This window comes from Macaca mulatta, chromosome 17, assembly GCF_049350105.2.
Source record: "Macaca mulatta isolate MMU2019108-1 chromosome 17, T2T-MMU8v2.0, whole genome shotgun sequence".
NCBI classification, from domain to species: Eukaryota; Metazoa; Chordata; class Mammalia; order Primates; family Cercopithecidae; genus Macaca; species Macaca mulatta.
Window position 1 is genome coordinate 2,183,974 of NC_133422.1, and position 19,085 is coordinate 2,203,058.

At 43.1% G+C, this 19,085-nt stretch overlaps 1 protein-coding gene across 1 annotated transcript in view; it reads left to right on the forward strand.

The window, feature by feature from the left end:
- The first annotated feature begins 102 nt into the window (after positions 1–102).
- TPTE2 (transmembrane phosphoinositide 3-phosphatase and tensin homolog 2) overlaps positions 103–19,085 on the forward strand; it is an 87,926-nt gene continuing 68,943 nt past the window's right edge. The window contains exons 1-9 of the mRNA XM_077973768.1: positions 103–1,296; positions 3,653–3,706; positions 4,952–5,005; positions 7,392–7,445; positions 8,676–8,729; positions 11,112–11,165; positions 12,406–12,459; positions 12,991–13,044; positions 13,559–13,612. Coding sequence (XP_077829894.1) covers positions 1,154–1,296; positions 3,653–3,706; positions 4,952–5,005; positions 7,392–7,445; positions 8,676–8,729; positions 11,112–11,165; positions 12,406–12,459; positions 12,991–13,044; positions 13,559–13,612 — 575 coding nt within the window. The 5' untranslated portion in view covers positions 103–1,153. The remainder of the gene's footprint in view (positions 1,297–3,652; positions 3,707–4,951; positions 5,006–7,391; positions 7,446–8,675; positions 8,730–11,111; positions 11,166–12,405; positions 12,460–12,990; positions 13,045–13,558; positions 13,613–19,085) is intronic.

Sequence of the window (19,085 nt, forward strand, 5' to 3'; positions counted from 1 at the left end):
CGAGGTCAGGAGATCGAGACTATCCTGGCTAACATGGTGAAACCCCGTCTCTACTAAAAATACAAAAAACTAGCCGGGCGAGGGGGCAGGCGCCTGTAGTCCCAGCTGCTCGGGAGACTGAGGCAGGAGAATGGCATAAACCCAGGAGGCGGAGCTTGCAGTGAGCTGAGATCTGGCCACTGCCCTCCAGCCTGGGCGACAGAGCGAGACTCCATCTCAAAAAAAAAAAAAAAATTCAAATCAGTATCCTGGAATGGAGCTATCGGTGAACTGTGAGACAGAAATCAATCAATATAAGGATATATGAGCATAGGAGGAAACAATTATATACCATTTACATATACCTATATGCATTCATATTAAATCAAGGCATGCACCCACAGGTACTGCAGAGAAATATACAGGTTGAGATTAGGGAAGGTTCAAGGGCATTAACGGAAAAACAAAAAACTGTTACACGTGTCTACGTGATCTCACTATAGGAAATGAAGGTGCGTTTATGGCTTCTTGAGTGAATTTAGATAAAAGATGACCACATAATAAGAATGATTTTTCTTACTAGTCTGTTTGATACTCTGAGTAACAATCAAAAATAATTTTCAGACTGCCTGTATGTGAGACCTTATTACAATGGCTGAGGACAGCAGAGAATCCTCTTTGGAAACAGAAAAGGATAGCGGGGGACAGAGAGTAGTGAAGACCTCCAGAGAAGAGAAAAAAGCTAACAACCCTAGAAATGCTTTTGATCCTGCAGAACTCTGCCACAATACAGGGTGATACTCCAGACTCCAAACACCATCATATTGGATTGTGTCCTTGACTCAGAACTGCAGTTACTTTACCCTACTTGTGGACCGAGAGAGACGATCAAGTAAAGGAGTAATGGAGGGCCTTCGAGGCAGTACATTTAGTGGAATAAGAGGGCTGACAACCTCCACACAAAAGTTTAGTTTGAAATAACTGCCACCACACAGGATGTCAGGCACTGGGACTGAGGACATAACAAAGAGGTTTATTTAAATCTGGAAGCATTATGATTTTCCCTAGCCTAAGGTGTTGATTGCCATCGTATAAATCCTCCTTTCTAATAAAAAAATGACATTTCAGAACCAAATAGTGCTATACACATGAATAGTCAGAATTTAACTGGTTTATGTGCAGAGTAATGAAAGCGAGTTTTACCGGAAGAGTGAATTTGGAATTGTGTCTCCTGTCTGACTGTGCTCTTTTATCATCCTCCAGTCCACCCACAAATGAATTATCAGGCACGAACCTGGAGGCGCATATCAATGAAAGGTGAGTTATGCACACGTGTGTCTTTATTTATCTAACCATAACTGAGCATAGACGTTTTCACACACACTGGCACATAAACAAATATATTCATGCATCCATCCATGCGTCCATCCATACACACTTCTCTCAACACACATCCACTAAGAACCCATGCACACAATGGAAACACACAACAAGGAGACAGATGGACGGACACTTGTGGAGTTTATTCTGAGAAGCCTGCATGGCCACAGAGAGTGGTTTTTCACAGGGTTTCGAATTCTTCTCGTCATAGCCTTTGTAGGTAACATTGCATCCTTTTCTAATGGAGTCATATAGAAAGGAGCAGGTCACAGGAGAGCTGCTGCTTCCTGTTCGTGTATTTGTCACCCTTAGTTCCTAGTAAGCAGCTTCTTAAAGGACTCAGATTTCCTGAGTGTGAGAGCCTGTGAGATTGACAGAAGGGAGGAGAAAATCCTATTTGTAACATGGAGGAGATGGCAGGTGACAAGGAGCAGTGAAGCCCTTGGCAGAAAAGAATGGAGCGAATGGAACATGGACTTGTCCCTCACACTCCAGAGCTCTGTCAGCACATGAGTTTGGTGCTAAAACACAAACAGAAGCACAGCACCTCATTGGATGCAGCCCTTCCTGAGGCCCACAGCTACTCGCCTGTGTCTCCTGGACAGGAAAGACTAGCATGATGGGTGAAAGGAAAGAGGTAATGGAGAGATCCAGGAAGTGGGCCATAGATGGGATTAGAGGGAGGAATGCCTACACAGTGGAGTTGAATTCAAAAGAAATTCACCCACAAAAGGCTGTCGTGCATTGGCCAGCTCCAGTGGTAGAGAGTTTTGGTGAACTCTTGAGTCAGTGAGTCTTAGATAGGTGTAAAGTATGTGCTGCAATCGTATAAAGTATGATGTGTAGGGTAAATGTCATGGCAGATTCCAAAGAACCAAATACACACATGACTTCTGTAAGGGTAAGGCAGTTTACAGGTTGAAAAGTACTTGGAAGGTTGGGTGCAGTGGCTCACGCCTGTAGTCCTAGCACTTTGGGAGGCCAGGGCGGGTGGATAACAGGATCAGGAGTTCAAGGCCCACCTGGCCAACATGGTGATACCCTGTCTCTACTAAAAATGCAAAATTAGCCGGGCATGGTGGCGGGTGCCTGTAGTCCCTGCTCCTCAGGAGACTGAGGCAGGAGAATTGCTTGAACCTGGGAGACAGAGTTTGCAGTGAGCTGAGATTGCGCCACTGCACTCCAACTTGGGAGACAGAGCGAGACTCTGTCTCAAAAAACAACAACAAAAACAAAAACAAAGCAAAAGCAATTGGAACTATTTTGAACTGAAAACGTTAAGTCTAGGAAGTTACATGTCTTACTATGTACATTTTAGGTTCTTTGGCACTGCCCTAGGTGTGAATTGAGAGTATCTTCTAGTAGGCTGGCCAGTGCAACATTTGATATAAAGGAATACAGTTATACATGTATCTCTGCCTATACAAACACATACATACATGCGTTCATACACACAAGAGAGATTGAGTTGGGCTGTTGACTGTCACAAGCATCCATGGGAACAAGGAGTTCCCTGGAAACTATTTCTAGAGTCCTCTTAGAATGAGCTTTGTATGGAATATTCTTTTGTTTTGTGGATGGAGGTAGGAAAACGGGGAGGAACTCATAGAGGGAGGTTTTTTATGTTAGTGTTTGTCACATTTCCTTTCTGTGAGAATGAGACTGTACTGGTAGCGTGGACCAAGGGAGAAGCGAATCCTGCTTGGAGCGAGAAGGAGATAGGAGTGGAGAAAGATCAGAGAAATGCCAGCAAAAAAAAAAAGAACAGAACTAATAACCTCGGAATTATTTCACACCCTCCAGAGCTCTGCCTTTATGTGAGGCTGACTGCCTTGGCCCATACCCACCCTCACATGTGATGGAGCCCTTGCTTGAGGCCTGCAGCTACTCGGCCGCAACTCTTGGTCTGGAAAGACAACTAGGATGGGTGAAAAGTGAGGAGGTAATTGGAGGTGATAGAGAATGAGGAACTCAGATGCGATTATAAGAAGGGGAAGTTACAAACTAAATTTGAACTGGAATTAAATGCTTTCCAGAAATGCTGTTACACATTGAGGTGTAGATACCCTTAATCTGGATGCATCACTGTGTTCACAGCCTAAGATACTCACTGTTGACATATAAAACCTCATTTCTAATAAAAAACAAATGCCATCCTAGGTCAATTTAGTGATGTACGTATTTGTGAATAATTACAGTGTAACTGGGGAATAGCGCATAGACTAACTGGCTATTTGTTGCAAAACATTAGAATTACGCCTTGTGTCTGACTCTGACCATATCTGTCCTTTAGTACCGATCCGAATGCCCTGGAGGGAGTCATCATTGATAGAAGTCCCAGTGACAGGTGAGTTATAAGAGATGTACACATGACCAGGTGCAGTGGTTCGCACCTGTAATCTGAGCACTTTGGGAGGCCGGGGCAGGCAGATCCCCTGAGGTTAGGTGTTCGAGACCAGGCTGGCAAACGTGGTGAAACCCCGTCCCTACTAAAAGTATATCAACTAGCCAGGTTCTGTGGCAGGTGCCTCTAATCCCAGCTGCTCGGGAGGCTAAGGAAAGAGAATCGCTTGAACTGGGGGAGGTAGAGGTTGCAGTGAGCCGAGAGCATGCCACTGCATTCCAGCCTGGGCAGCAGGAGCGAAACTTGGTCGCAATAAATAAATAAATAAATAAGATGTGTACACACACACACACACACACACACACACAGTGACAGAGACGGAGACTGAGATTAGTGAGATTCCCTCTCAGGAGTGTTCACAATAACACAGTGTGTCTCTGAAACAGTTTCTTTCTTTATCATCTCACTATATCACGTATAGATAACTTCCACGTTTTTACAGTTGTTTAGAAAAAAAGAAACAGACTATAGAGAGAGGCTCTGTGTCTGTTACTGTCCTTTCACCATTTGTTAGTAGCAGTGAAATGCCTTGGACACTCTGATTTTCTGTGTGTGAGACATAGCAGAGTGGGCCGAGGGAAGAGAGAATCTTGTTTGGAGCGAGGAGGAGGTAGGAGTGCACGGGGAACTGTGAAGCCCTCAGCAGGAAGCAACAGAGCTAAGAGCCTTGGAGGTGTTCTCCACCCTCCAGAACTCTGCCACCACGGAGGCTGGAGCTCCAAACCTCAAATCACTGTCCCACTGGATTGTGCTTCTGTGTCAGACCTGTAGTTACTTGACTTTTTTTGGGGCTGGGGAGCCACCCATTCTGGGTGAAAGTAAGGAGGTTATGGAGGGCCTTTGAAACAGGACGTTCAATGAAATAAGAGGACTGACAACCTCCACCCAAAAGTTTAGTTTGAAATAACTGCCAAACAAAGGCTGTCACGCATTGGGACTGAGGTCATAATAAAGAGGTTTATTTAAATCTGGAAGCATTGCTATTTTCCCCAGCCCTAGATGTTGGTTGCCATCATATAAATCCTCCTTTCTAATAAAAAAATGACATTTCAGAACCAAATAGTCCTATAAACATGAATAGTAAGAACTTAACTGGTTTATGTGCAGCGTAATGAAAGCGAGTTTTTCCGGAAAAGTGAATTTGGAATTGTGTCTCCTGTCTGACTGTGCTCTTTTATCATCCTCTAGTGCACCCACAAATGAATTATCAGGCACGAACCTGGAGGCACGTATCAATGAAAGGTGAGTTATGCACACGTGTGTCTTTATTTATCTAATTATAACTGAGCATAGAAGTATTTACACACAGAGGCACATAAATATATTCATCCATCCATCTATGCGTCCATCCATACACACTTCTCTCAACACACATCCACTAAGAACCCATGCACACAATGGAAACACACAACAAGGAGACAGATGGACGGACACTTGTGGAGTTTATTCTGAGAAGCCTGCATGGCCACAGAGAGTGGTTTTTCACAGGGTTTCGAATTCTTCTCGTCATAGCCTTTGTAGGTAACATTGCATCCTTTTCTAATGGAGTCATATAGAAAGGAGCAGGTCACAGGAGAGCTGCTGCTTCCTGTTCGTGTATTTGTCACCCTTAGTTCCTAGTAAGCAGCTTCTTAAAGGACTCAGATTTCCTGAGTGTGAGAGCCTGTGAGATTGACAGAAGGGAGGAGAAAATCCTATTTGTAACATGGAGGAGATGGCAGGTGACAAGGAGCAGTGAAGCCCTTGGCAGAAAAGAATGGAGCGAATGGAACATGGACTTGTCCCTCACACTCCAGAGCTCTGTCAGCACATGAGTTTGGTGCTAAAACACAAACAGAAGCACAGCACCTCATTGGATGCAGCCCTTCCTGAGGCCCACAGCTACTCGCCTGTGTCTCCTGGACAGGAAAGACTAGCATGATGGGTGAAAGGAAAGAGGTGATGGAGAGATCCAGGAAGTGGGCCATAGATGGGATTAGAGGGAGGAATGCCTACACAGTGGAGTTGAATTCAAAAGAAATTCACCCACAAAAGGCTGTCGTGCATTGGCCAGCTCCAGTGGTAGAGAGTTTTGGTGAACTCTTGAGTCAGTGAGTCTTAGATAGGTGTAAAGTATGTGCTGTAATCATATAAAGTATGATGTGTAGGGTAAATGTCATGGCAGATTCCAAAGAACCAAATACACGCATGACTTCTGTAAGGGTAAGGCAGTTTACAGGTTGAAAAGTACTTGGAAGGTTGGGTGCAGTGGCTCATGCCTGTAGTCCTAGCACTTTGGGAGGCCAGGGCGGGTGGATAACAAGATCCGTAGTTTAAGGTCAGCCTGGCCAAGGTGGTGATACCCTGTCTCTACTAAAAATACAAAATTAGCCAGGCGTGGTGGTGGCCGCCAGTAGTCCCTGCTACTTAGGAGGCTGAGGCAGGAGAATTGCTTGAACCTGGGAGGCAGAGGTTGCAGTGAGCTGAGATCGTGGCACTACACTCCAGCTTCGGTGACAGAGTGAGATTCCGTCTCGAAAAACAAACAGCAACAACAACAACAAAGAAAAACCAAACAAACAAGAAGAAAAAACAAAAACAATTGGAACTATTTTGAACTGAAGACGTTACGTCTAAGAAGTTACATGTTGTCTTACTATGTACATTTTAAGTTCTTTGGCACTGCCCTGTGTGTGAATTGAGAGTATCTTCTAGTAGGCTGCCCAGTACAACATGTGATATAAAGGAATACAGTTATACATGTATCTTTGCCTATACAAACACATACATACATGCGTTCATACACACAAGAGAGATTGAGTTGGGCTGTTGACTGTCACAAGCATCCATGGGAACAAGGAGTTCCCTGGAAATATTTCTAGAGTCCTCTCAGAATGAGCTTTGTATGGAATATTCTTTTGTTTTGTGGATGGAGGTAGGAAAACGGGGAGGAACTCATAGAGGGAGGCTCTTTATGTTAGTGTTTGTCACATTTCCTTTCTGTGAGAATGAGACTGTACTGGTAGCGTGGACCAAGGGAGAAGCGAATCCTGCTTGGAGCCAGAAGGAGATAGGAGTGGACAAAGATCAGAGAAATGCCAGCCAAAGAAGAGAACAGAGCTAATAACCCTGGAATTATTTCACACCCTCCAGAGCTCTGCCATTATGTGAAGCTGACTGCCTTGGCCCATACCCACCCTCACATGGGATGGAGCCCTTGCTTGAGGCCTGCGGCTACTTGGCCACAACCCTTGGTCAGGAAAGACAACTAGGATGGGTGGAAAGTGAGGAGGTGATTGGAGGTCATAGAGAATCAGGAACTCAGATGCGATTATAAGAAGGGGGACTTACAAACTGAATTTGAACTGGAATTAAATGCTTTCCAGAAATGCTGTTACACATTGAGGTGTAGCTGCCCTTACTTATTCTGGATACATTGCTATGTTCACAGGCTAAGATACTCACTGGTGGCATGTAAAACCTCATTTCTAATAAACAGCAAATGCCATCCCAGGTCAATTTAGTGATGTACATACATGTGAATAATTACAGTGTAACTGGGGAATAGTGTATAGACTAACCGTAGCTGTTTGTTGCAAAACATTAGGATAACGCCTTGTGTCTGACTCTGACCTTATTTGTCCTTTAGTCCCGATCCGGATGCCCTGGCGGAAGTCATCATTGAGAGAAGCCCCAGTGACAGGTGAGTTATTAAAGTTGTACACATGGCCAGGTGCAGTGATTCGCACCTGTAATCTGAGCACTGGGAGGCCGAGGCAGGCAGATACCCTGAGGTCAGGAGTTCAAGACCAGGCTGGCAAACATGGTAAAACCCCGTCTCTACTAAAAGTACAACAACTAGACCGGTGTGGTGGCAGGTGCCTCTAATCCCAGATACTCGGGAGGCTGAGGCAGGAGAATCACTTGAACGTGGGGAGGTGCAGGGTTGAGTGAGCTGAGACCATGCCACTGCATTCCACCCTGGGCAGCAGGAGCGAAACTTTGTCACAAACACACACACACACACAAACACACACAAACACACAAACTAAAACAGTGACAGAGAAAGGGACTGAGATTAGTGGGATTCACTCTCAGAAGTGTTCACAATAACACAGTGTGTCTCTGAAACAGTTTCTTGATCATCTCACTATATCACGTATAGATAACTTCCACATTTTTACAGTTGTTTAGAAAAAAAGAAACAGACTATGGAGAGAGGCTCTGTGTCTGTTACTGTCTTTTCACCATTCGTTAGTTAGCAGTGAAATGCCTTGGAAACTCTGATTTTCTGTGTATGAGACATAGCAGAGTGGGCCGAGGGAAGAGAGAATCCTGTTTGGAGCGAGGAGGAGGTAGGAGTGCACGGGGAACGGCGAAGCCCTCAGCAGGAAGCAACAGAGCTAAGAGCCTTGGAGGTGTTCTCCACCCTCCAGAACTCTGCCGCCACGGAGGCTGGAGCTCCAAACCTCAAATCACCATCCTATTGGTTTGTGCTTCTGTGTCAGACCTGTAGTTACTTGACTTTTTTTGGGGCTGGGGAGCCACCCATTCTGGGTGAAAGTAAGGAGGTTATGGAGGGCCTTTGAAACAGGATGTTCAATGAAATAAGAGGACTGACAACCTCCACCCAAAAGTTTAGTTTGAAATAACTGCCAAACAAAGGCTCTCACGCATTGGGACTGAGGTCATAATAAAGAGGTTTATTTAAATCTGGAAGCATCACTATTTTCACCCCAGTCTAAGATGTCATTGCCATCATATAAATCCTCCTTTTAATAAAAAAATGGCATTTCAGAACCAAATAGCGCTATACACGTGAATAGTAAGAACTTAACTGGTTCATGTGCAGAGTAATGAAAGCGAGTTTTTCCAGAAAAGTGAAATTGGAATTGTGTCTCCTGTCTGACTGTGCTCTTTTATCATCCTCTAGTGCACCCACAAATGAATTATCAGGCACGAACCTGGAGGCGCATATCAATGAAAGGTGAGTTATGCACACGTGTGTCTTTATTTATCTAACCATAACTGAGCATAGACGTTTTCACACACACTGGCACATAAACAAATATATTCATGCATCCATCCATGCGTCCATCCATACACACTTCTCTCAACACACATCCACTAAGAACCCATGCACACAATGGAAACACACAACAAGGAGACAGATGGACGGACACTTGTGGAGTTTATTCTGAGAAGCCTGCATGGCCACAGAGAGTGGTTTTTCACAGGGTTTCGAATTCTTCTCGTCATAGCCTTTGTAGGTAACATTGCATCCTTTTCTAATGGAGTCATATAGAAAGGAGCAGGTCACAGGAGAGCTGCTGCTTCCTGTTCGTGTATTTGTCACCCTTAGTTCCTAGTAAGCAGCTTCTTAAAGGACTCAGATTTCCTGAGTGTGAGAGCCTGTGAGATTGACAGAAGGGAGGAGAAAATCCTATTTGTAACATGGAGGAGATGGCAGCCGACAAGGAGTAGTGAAGCCCTTGGCAGAAAAGAATGGAGCGAATGGAACATGGACTTGTCCCTCACACTCCAGAGCTCTGTCAGCACATGAGTTTGTGCTAAAACACAAACAGAAGCACAGCACCTCATTGGATGCAACCCTTCCTGAGGCCCACAGCTACTTGCCTGTGTCTCCTGGACAGGAAAGACTAGCATGATGGGTGAAAGGAAAGAGGTGATGGAGAGATCCAGGAAGTGGGCCATAGATGGGATTAGGGGGAGGAATGCCTACACAGTGGAGTTGAATTCAAAAGAAATTTCACCCACAAAAGGCTGTCGTGCATTGGCCAGCTCCAGTGGTAGAGAGTTTTGGTGAACTCTTGAGTCAGTGAGTCTTAGATAGGTGTAAAGTATGTGCTGCAATCGTATAAAGTATGATGTGTAGGGTAAATGTCATGGCAGATTCCAAAGAACCAAATACACACATGACTTCTGTAAGGGTAAGCAGTTTACAGGTTGAAAAGTAGTAGGTAGGTCGGGCGCGGTGGCTCGGGCCTGTAGTTCCAGCACTTTGGGAGGCCAGGGCCGGTGGATAATGAGATCAGGAGTTCAAGATCAGCCTGGCCAAGGTGGTGAAACCCCATCTCTATTAAAAATACAAAATTAGCCAGCTTGGTGGTGGCACCAGTAGTCCCTGCTCCTCGGGAGGCTGAGGCAGGAGAATTGCTTGAGCCTGAGAGGCAGAGGTTGCAGTGTGCCTTGATCGTGACACTGCACTCCGGCTTGGGTGACAGAGCGAGACTCTGTCTCAAAAAACAACAACAGCAGCAGCAACAAAACAAAAAACAAAAAGAAAAAACAAAAGCAATTTTAACTATTTTGAACTGAAAACGTTAAGTTTAGGAAGTTACATGTTTTCTTAGTATGTACATTTTAAGTTCTTTGGCACTGCCCAGTGTGTGAATTGAGAGTATCTTCTAGTAGGCTGGCTGGTGCAACATGTGATATAAAGGAATACAGTTATACATGTATCTCTGCATATACAAACACATACATACATGCGTTCATACACACAAGAGAGATTGAGTTGGGCTGTTGACTGTCACAAGCATCCATGGGAACAAGGAGTTCCCTGGAAACTATTTCTAGAGTCCTCTCAGAATGAGCTTTGTATGGAATATTCTTTTGTTTTGTGGATGGAGGTAGGAAAACGGGGAGGAACTCACAGAGGGAGGCTCTTTATGTTAGTGTTTGTCACGTTTCCTTTCTGTGAGAATGAGACTGTACTGGTAGCGTGGACCAAGGGAGAAGCGAATCCTGCTTGGAGCGAGAAGGAGATAGGAGTGGAGAAAGATCACAGAAATCCCACAAAAGAAAAGAACAGAGCTAATAACCCTGGAATTATTTCACACCCTCCAGAGCTCTGCCTTTATGTGAGGCTGACTGCCTTGGCCCATACCCACCCTCACATGGGATGGAGCCCTTGCTTGAGGCCTGCGGCTACTTGGCCACAACCCTTGGTCAGGAAAGACAACTAGGATGGGTGGAAAGTGAGGAGGTGATTGGAGGTGACAGAGAATGAGAAACACAGATGCGATTATAAGAAGGGGGACTTACAAACTGAATTTGAACTGGAGTTAAATGTTCTCCAGAAATGCTGTTAAAACATTGAGGTGTAGATACCGTTACTTAATCTGGATGCATTGCTATGTTCACAGGCTAAGATACTCAGTGTTGGCATGTAAAACCTCATTTCTAATAAACGGCAAATGCCATCCCGGGTCAATTTAGTGATGTACATACATGTGAATAATTACAGTGTAACTGGGGAATAGCGCATAGACTAACTGTAGCTATTTGTTGCAAAACATTAGGATTATGCCTTGTGTCTGACTCTGACCATATTTGTCCTCTACAGTCCCGATCCGAATGCCCTGGTGGGAGTCATCATTGAAAGAAGCCCCAGTGACAGGTGAGTTATAAAAGATGTACACATGGCCAGGTGCAGTGGTTCGCACCTGTAATCTGAGCACTTTGGGAGGCCGAGGCAGGCAGATACAGTGAGGTGAGGAGTTCAAGACCAGGCTGGCAAACATAGTGAAACCCCGTCTCTACTAAAATTACAACAACTAGCCAGCTGTGATGGCAGATGCCTCTAATCCCAGCTACTCGGGAGTCTGAGGCAGGAGAATTGCTTGAACATGGGGAGGTGGAGGTTGCAGTGAGCCGAGACCATGCCACTGTGTTCCACTCTGGGCAGCAGGAGAAAAACTTTGTCGCAAAAAAAAGAAAAGAAAGAAAGAAAAAAATGATGTACACACACACAGGCACAAAACAGTGACAGAGTGAGAGACTGAGATTGGTGTGATTCACTCTCAGAAGTGTTCACAGTAATAGTGTCTTTGACACCGTTTCTTGATCATCTCACTGTATCACGTTTAGATAACTTCCACATTTTTACAGTTGTTTAGAGAAAAAGAAACAGACTATGGAGAGAGGCTTCTGTCTGTTACTGTCTTTTCACCATTTGTTAGTAGCAGTGAAATGCCTTGGACACTCTGATTTTCTGTGTATGAGACATAGCAGAGTGGGCCGAGGGAAGAGAGAATCCTGTTTGGAGCGAGGAGGAGGTAGGAGTGCTCGGGGAACGGTGAAGCCCTCAGCAGGAAGCAACAGAGCTAAGAGCCTTGGAGGTGTTCTCCACCCTCCAGAACTCTGCCACCACGGAGGCTGGAGCTCCAAACCTCAAATCACTGTCCTACTGGATTGTGCTTCTGTGTCAGTCCTCTAGTTACCTGACCCTTTTTGTGGGGCAGGAGAAACCACCATGCTGGGTGAAGGTAAGGAGGTATTGGAGGGCCTTTGAAGCAGAACGTTGAATGGAATAAGAGGGCTGACTACCTGCAAACAGGAGTTGAGTTTGAAATAGCTCCCACCACAAAGTCTGTCACACATTGGGACTGAGGTCATAATAAAGAGGTGTACTTAAACTGAGAAGCATTACTATTTTCCCCAGCTTATGATTTTGGTTGTTGTCATATAAATCCTCATTTGTAATAAAGAAAAAAGACATTCCATATTCCAACAGTGCTCTACAAATGAATAGTCAGAAATTAATTGGTTTCTGTCTAGAGTAATGATAGGTAATTTTTCCAAAATACAAATTTAGAATTATGTCTCCTATCTGACTGTATTCTTTTATCATCTGCTAGTACACAGACAAATGAATTTAAAGGAGCAACCAAGGAGACACTTACGATTGAAACGTGAGTAATAAATAGTTAAATAGAGACTCCCATCAGCATAAGTGTACACAGAACTAAACACACACACAGGCACATGAGCAAATCCATCCATCCATCCACCCACCCACCCACCCACACTTCTCTTCAACATGCGTACACAAATTAATCCATGCACATGATGGAAACCTAGAACAAAGAGAAAGGAAACAGACGGACATTTGTGGAATTTACTCTTAGGAGCCTGCATGGCCATATAGATTTTTTTTTTTTTTTTTAGCAGAGTTTCCAGTTCTTCTCATTGTAGCATTTGTTAGTAACTTTGCATCCTTCTTTGGTGGAGTTGTATAAAGAAGAGCAGGTCACAGGAGAGTTGCTTCCTCCTGTTAGTGTATTTGTCACCCTTAGTTCCTAGTAAGCAGTTTTTTTTATGGGACTCAGATTTCCTGACAAATTAATTGGTTTCTGTCTAGAGTAATAAAAGCTAATTTTTCCCAAAAAAGTGAATTTAGAATCATGTCTCCTAGCTGACTGTATTCTTTAATCATCCTCTAGCCCACACAGCAGTGAATGTAAAGGAGCAGGCCTGTTGTCACCTGTCAGTAAAAGGTGAGTTGTCAATCCATAAAGACACACGTATGCATAAGTGTGCTTAGAGCTATACACACACACAAGCACATACACAAACAGATCCATCTGTCTCCATCCATACACACTTCTGTCAACACATTTACGCAAACAAACCCACGCACCTAATGGAAACAGAAAACACGGAGACAGACGGACATTTGTGGAATTTACTCTCAAGAGCGTGCATGGCCATATAGTTTTTTTTTTTTTTTTTTTAGGAGAGTTTCCAATTCTTCTCATTGTAGCATTTGTTAGTAACTTTGCATCCTTCTTTGGTGGAGTTGTATAAAGAGGAGCAGGTCATAGGAGAGTTGCTTCCTCCTGTTAGTGTATTTGTCACCCTTAGTTCCTAGTAAGCAGTTTTTTTATGGGAGTCAGATTTCCTGACAGAAATTAATTGGTTTCTATCTAGAGTAATAAAAGCTAATTTTTCCAAAAAAGTGAATTTAGAATCATGTCTCCTAGCTGACTGTATTCTTTAATCATCCTCTAGCCCACACAGCAGTGAATGTAAAGGAGCAGGCCTGTTGTCACCTGTCAGTAAAAGGTGAGTTGTCGATCCATAAAGACACACGTATGCATAAGTGTGCTTAGAGCTATACACACACACAAGCACAGACACAAACAGATCCATCTATCTCCATCCATACACACTTCTGTGAACACATTTACACAAACAAACCCACGCACCCAATGGAAACAGAAAACACGGAGACAGACGGACATTTGTGGAATTTACTCTCAAGAGCCTGCATGGCCACACAGTGTTTTTGACAGGGTTTCCAGTTCTTCTCATTGTAGCATTTGTAGGTAACTTTGCATCCTTTTTTGATGGAGTTGTATAAGGAAGTCAGTTCATAGGAGAACTGCTTCTTCCTGTTAGTGTATTTGTCACCCTCAATTTCTGGTAGGCAATTTTTTAAGGGATTCAGGTTTCCTGAGTTTGAGACCCTACCATAGTGTGCCAAGAAAGGAGAGAATCCTATTTGCAACGTGGAGGAGATAGCGGCCAATAAGGAGTAGTGAAACCCTAGGAAAAAAAGAATGGAGCTAATGGAATGTGGACTTGTCCCACACCCTCAAGAGCTCTGTCCACATGTGAGGTTGGTGCCCAGACCCAACCCAAACCCACCACCTCGTTGGATGCCGCTTTCCTTAGGTGCGCGGGTACTTCACTGTGTCTCATGGGCAGGAAAGACTAGCACGATCAGTGAAAGGAAGGAGGTGATGGAGAGTTTTCCCAGTCATGTGAAAACCTCTCCTAGAAATAAATCATAAAGGTGTAAGTAATATGGAGAACCTGATTCAAGTTAATTGTAGTGTAATGCTCAAGAAAATTTGCAAAATGAATGCGATTTTACAGAAGGAATAAAAGGATTGTGTTTAATCAGTGGCTGATTAAGGAAACATCTAGGTGAGAATTCTATAGTTGCTCATTAAGCAATAGTATGTGAGTTTTGTATGTAGTATTGATTTTTAAGCCAATAAATCTTTAAAAGATTTATTAGATATCCTTATTTTATAGGACGTTGGAGGCATGGGCAAATTAAAATGCATTTCTATTATTATTATTTTTTTTTTGAGACGAATTCTCACTGCTGCCCAGGCTGGAACACAGTGTCACGGTCTCAGTTCACTGCAGCCTCCACTTCACTGCTGCCCAGGCTGGAGCACAGTGTCACAGTCTCTGTTCACTGCAGCCTCCACTTCACTGCTACCCAAGCTGGAGCACAGTGTCACGATCTCAATTCACTGCAGCCTCCACTTCACTGCTGCCCAGGCTGGAGCACAGTGTCACGGTCTCAGTTCACTGCAGCCTCCACTTCCCGGGTTCACGTGATCCTCCTGCCTCAGCCTCCTGAGTAGCTGGGACTACAGTCACGTGCCACCATGCCCGACTAATTTTTTGTATTTTTCGTAGGGGCAGGGTTTCACTATATTGGCCCAGCTGGTCTTGAACTCCTGACCTCGTGATCCGCCCGCCTCAGCCTCCCACAGTGCTGGGATTACAGTCATGAGCCACTGTGCCTGGCTAAAATGTATTTCTAATATGTACATAGGTTTAATTTATATATAGTTTAATTAATCTCTGATTAATTGACCATGATAAATGAGTCTTTGTTAATTGTTGGACTTCACTTACTGGGCTTCTGTGGTAGGATTTGCATACCCTCACTTATATATGTACGTATTTCGTATTTATGGAAAATCTACTTTTGGTACAAAAAATGTATTTGCTAATAGTGTCAAAAAAGAGAAATTCACTCTGTGCCTATGTACCTTTTTGCTCCATCAGCACTGCCTTCAGTGAAATGACAACAGTAACACATGAAGGGACTTTCAACACAATTTGAGGTTTAAGTAAATAAAAAGCTAGATGTAAACATACATATGTAAATACACACGTAGACACACAGAAAAGCATACATGTAGAAAAGAGAGATTCAGATTTGGGAAGTTCATTGGAGCATCCATGACAATACAAAATGTTTTAGACACTGTTTTCTAAAGTCTCATTACTGTAGTATCTGCAGTTACCTTTCTTTCTTCGATCTAGTTGGATAAAAGAGGAATAGGTCTTAAGAGGAATGCTTCTTATTCCTATTCCATTGGTCACCCTTATTTAGCAGCACCCTGAAACCTTAGGAAAATATGAGAATGTGTGTATTGTATGACACTCTACCAGAGTGAGCCAAAAGAGGCAGCCGTCCTGTTTGGAGCAAGGAGGAGGTAACAGTGGGCAGGGAGCTGAGGAGCTCTCAACAGAAAAGAACAAAGCTAATAGACCCCAGTCTCTCCGTTTGTTACCAGATGAGGCTACTGCCCCAAAGGTAAACCCACCATCAGATTGTATGGAGGCCCTGCCTTGGGTCTGTAGTTACTTAGCCCTATCTGAGGGGCAGGAAAGACATCCATGATTGGTGAAGAGTTACTTGTGGTATTTGAACGTGAGAAGGCAGAAAATTACAAGGGCAAGCAAGGTGGGTATTTACAAACTGAAGTTGAATTTATGTAAATTTTGCCAGAAATAGTAACCTGGGGATTATGTTTAGGAGTAAAGAAATGTGTATAAACTTGATTCATTAAGTTTTTTTCACAGGCCAAAAAATTTCATTACAAACATCTAAAACTTCATTTCCAGAGAAAAATTAAATACCAGGTTTCAAATAAATAACTGATTAATGTCAATTTTTCAGGGTAACTAGATTATAGATGGTAGAATAATTATTGCTAATTTGTATCAGAAAATTAAGTCTAGGATAACATGTGGAGTCTTGCTATGTGCATTTTTAATCCTTTAGCTACTACTCCATTGAATTAAAAAGAGTAATGTGTGGTAGAGTCATCAATGATGGGTGGAATTTCAAAATGTGGAGAGAAAGAAGAGAGGGATGTATTGAGATTGGTAAAATTCACTCACAAATGAAGTAATACAGAACTGCACTTAAACTGTGATTCATTAGATTGTTTGTTAAGGCCCAAGAGCACCTTTACATATTGTAAGGTTTTCTTCTAGGAAAAAATGATATATTAATAGTAGACTCCAAATCACTCACGTATACATTTTCAGAGTTCAACCAGTTTATAAATGTAGAGCAATAGTATATAACTTCAACCAGAAAAGTATGTCTCTGAAGTCACTTGACCTGACCTGTACATTTTTAATCCTTAGCACTGGCCCGGATAAAATGACATCAGTAGTCTTTCACTACTTTGAGATATCTTTGATATAACTCGCCTTTCAGTGGTGGTGTCATTGAAAACTACTGAGGTTATTAATTTGGGTCACTTCTAAAGGATCTATCTACACACACACACAACACACACATGTATATATGTGTGTGTGTGTATATATACACAGATATATCTTTTAGCTATATATGTAGTATATATAGGTATATAAATATGTATTTGTGTGTATATAGATACACATGTCTCTATATATGTCTATATATTTGCATATTTAAATTGTGTATACATATCTATATATATAGACATATCCTTTAGCACTGACCCAAATTAATAACATCAGTAGTCATATATATATCCTTTTATATATATAAGCATGTGTGTGTATATATGAAGCCATATATGTATATATCTTTAGCCTATATATGTATATGTATACATATATAGTTTATATTTACGTGTGTGTGTGTATGCAGATATATCTTGTTTTATTGTGCTTTATTGCCCCTCAGATATTACTTTTTTATAAACTGAAGGTTTGTAGCAACCCTGCATTGAGCAAGTCTCCTGGTTTTATTTTTCCAACAGCATGTTCTCACTGTGTGTCTCTGTCACATTTTAATAATTCTTGCAATATTCCAAACTTTTTATTATCATATCTGTTATGGTGAACTGTGATCAGTGATCTTTGATGTTACTATTGTAATTGTTTTGGGGCAACATGAACCATGCCCATATTAAGATGACCAGCCTAATTAATGACATGTTGGTTCTGACTGCTCCACTGACTAGCCATTCCCCCATCTCTCTCCTTCTCCGTGGGCCTCCCTATTCCCTGAGACACAACAATATTGAAAGTAGGCCATTTAATAAGCCTACGATGGTCTCTAAGTGTCCTAGTGAAAGGAAGAGTCACATGTCTCTCACTTTAAACCAAAAGCTAGAAATGATTGTGAGGAAGGCTAGACTAGCACCAGTTCAGCCAAGTTGTGAATGTAAAACAAAAAACAAAATGAAAAAGCCAAAAAACTTCTTCAAGAAAATTAAGACTGCTACTCCAGTGAACATACAAATGATGAGAAAGCAAAACAGTCTGATAGCTAATGTGGAGAATGTTTTAGTGGTCTGGATAAAAGATCAAACCAGCCACAGCATTCCCTTAAGCCAAAGCCTAATCCAGGACAAGGCCCTCACTCTCTTTGATTCAATGAAGGCTGGGAGAGGTAAGGAAGCTGCGGAAGAAAAGCTTGAAGCTAAAAGGTTGGTTCATGAGGTTTAAGGAAGTAAACCATCTCCTTAACATAAAAGTACAAGGTAAACAGCAAGTGCCAATGCAGAAGCAGCAGCAAGTTATCCAGAAGATCTAGCTGAGATAATTGATGAAGGTGGCCACACTAACCAACAGATTTTCAATGTAGACAAGATAGCCTTTTATTGGAAGAAGATGCCATCTAGGACTTTTGTATTTAGACAGGAGAAGTGAACGCATGGTTTCAAAGCTTCAAAGCGCAGGCCAGTTCTCTTGTTAGTGGCTAATGAAGCTGGTGGCTTTAAGTTGAAGCCAACAATCATTGACTATTCTGAAAATCCTAGAGCCCTTACGAATTATGGTAAATCAAGCAAGATGGGTGACTAGAGATGCCTGGTGCTTGTCTCCCCTACAAGAAAGAACCGAGGCAACAAATACACATCTAAGATTTGATTAGAGTATCAAAGGGATAGTCCTAGAGTGCAGCAAAGGAGTGGAGACACACCTGTCATGACTGAAAGTCCCCACAGCATGGAAACACTCAGCCTCTGCAGCCCCTTCTCCCCCATCTGGATTGAATTGGCCCAGAGAGAGGAGGGACGTCTCATTGCAGGGTGAAGGTAAGCAGAAGATCCCCACCAGCCCCACTGCCATCACAAACACAAAGTCTTGACAACAGGAGAATCTCACAGTCTTTGCCAATTTGGAGTACTGCCAAGAATTCACACAGCTGCATGTCCTGGACTAGGAGTACAAGGTGAAGACTTCCCACCCTCAGAGACCTAAGCTGCAGCAACACAGCACCATCTTGAGACCAGAGTCATCTCTTGAGTGTGCCCTCCTCTGGGGGCCAGTAGCCACTGTGCCTCTCCAGCACTGGAGCTTTACCTTCAGTACACCAAGCCCACATGGGTGGGTTAAAGCCACAGTCCCAGCTGTGTGGAGGTTGGTCCCAGGATTGGCTGTAACTCAAGTACTGCAGAGCAGGGAAATCAAGCCCCACCACCACACTTCCAGACAGGATTAATCTGCAGTCCCATCCAAGGTAAACTCACTCTTAAGCCAGCCAAACCACTACCTG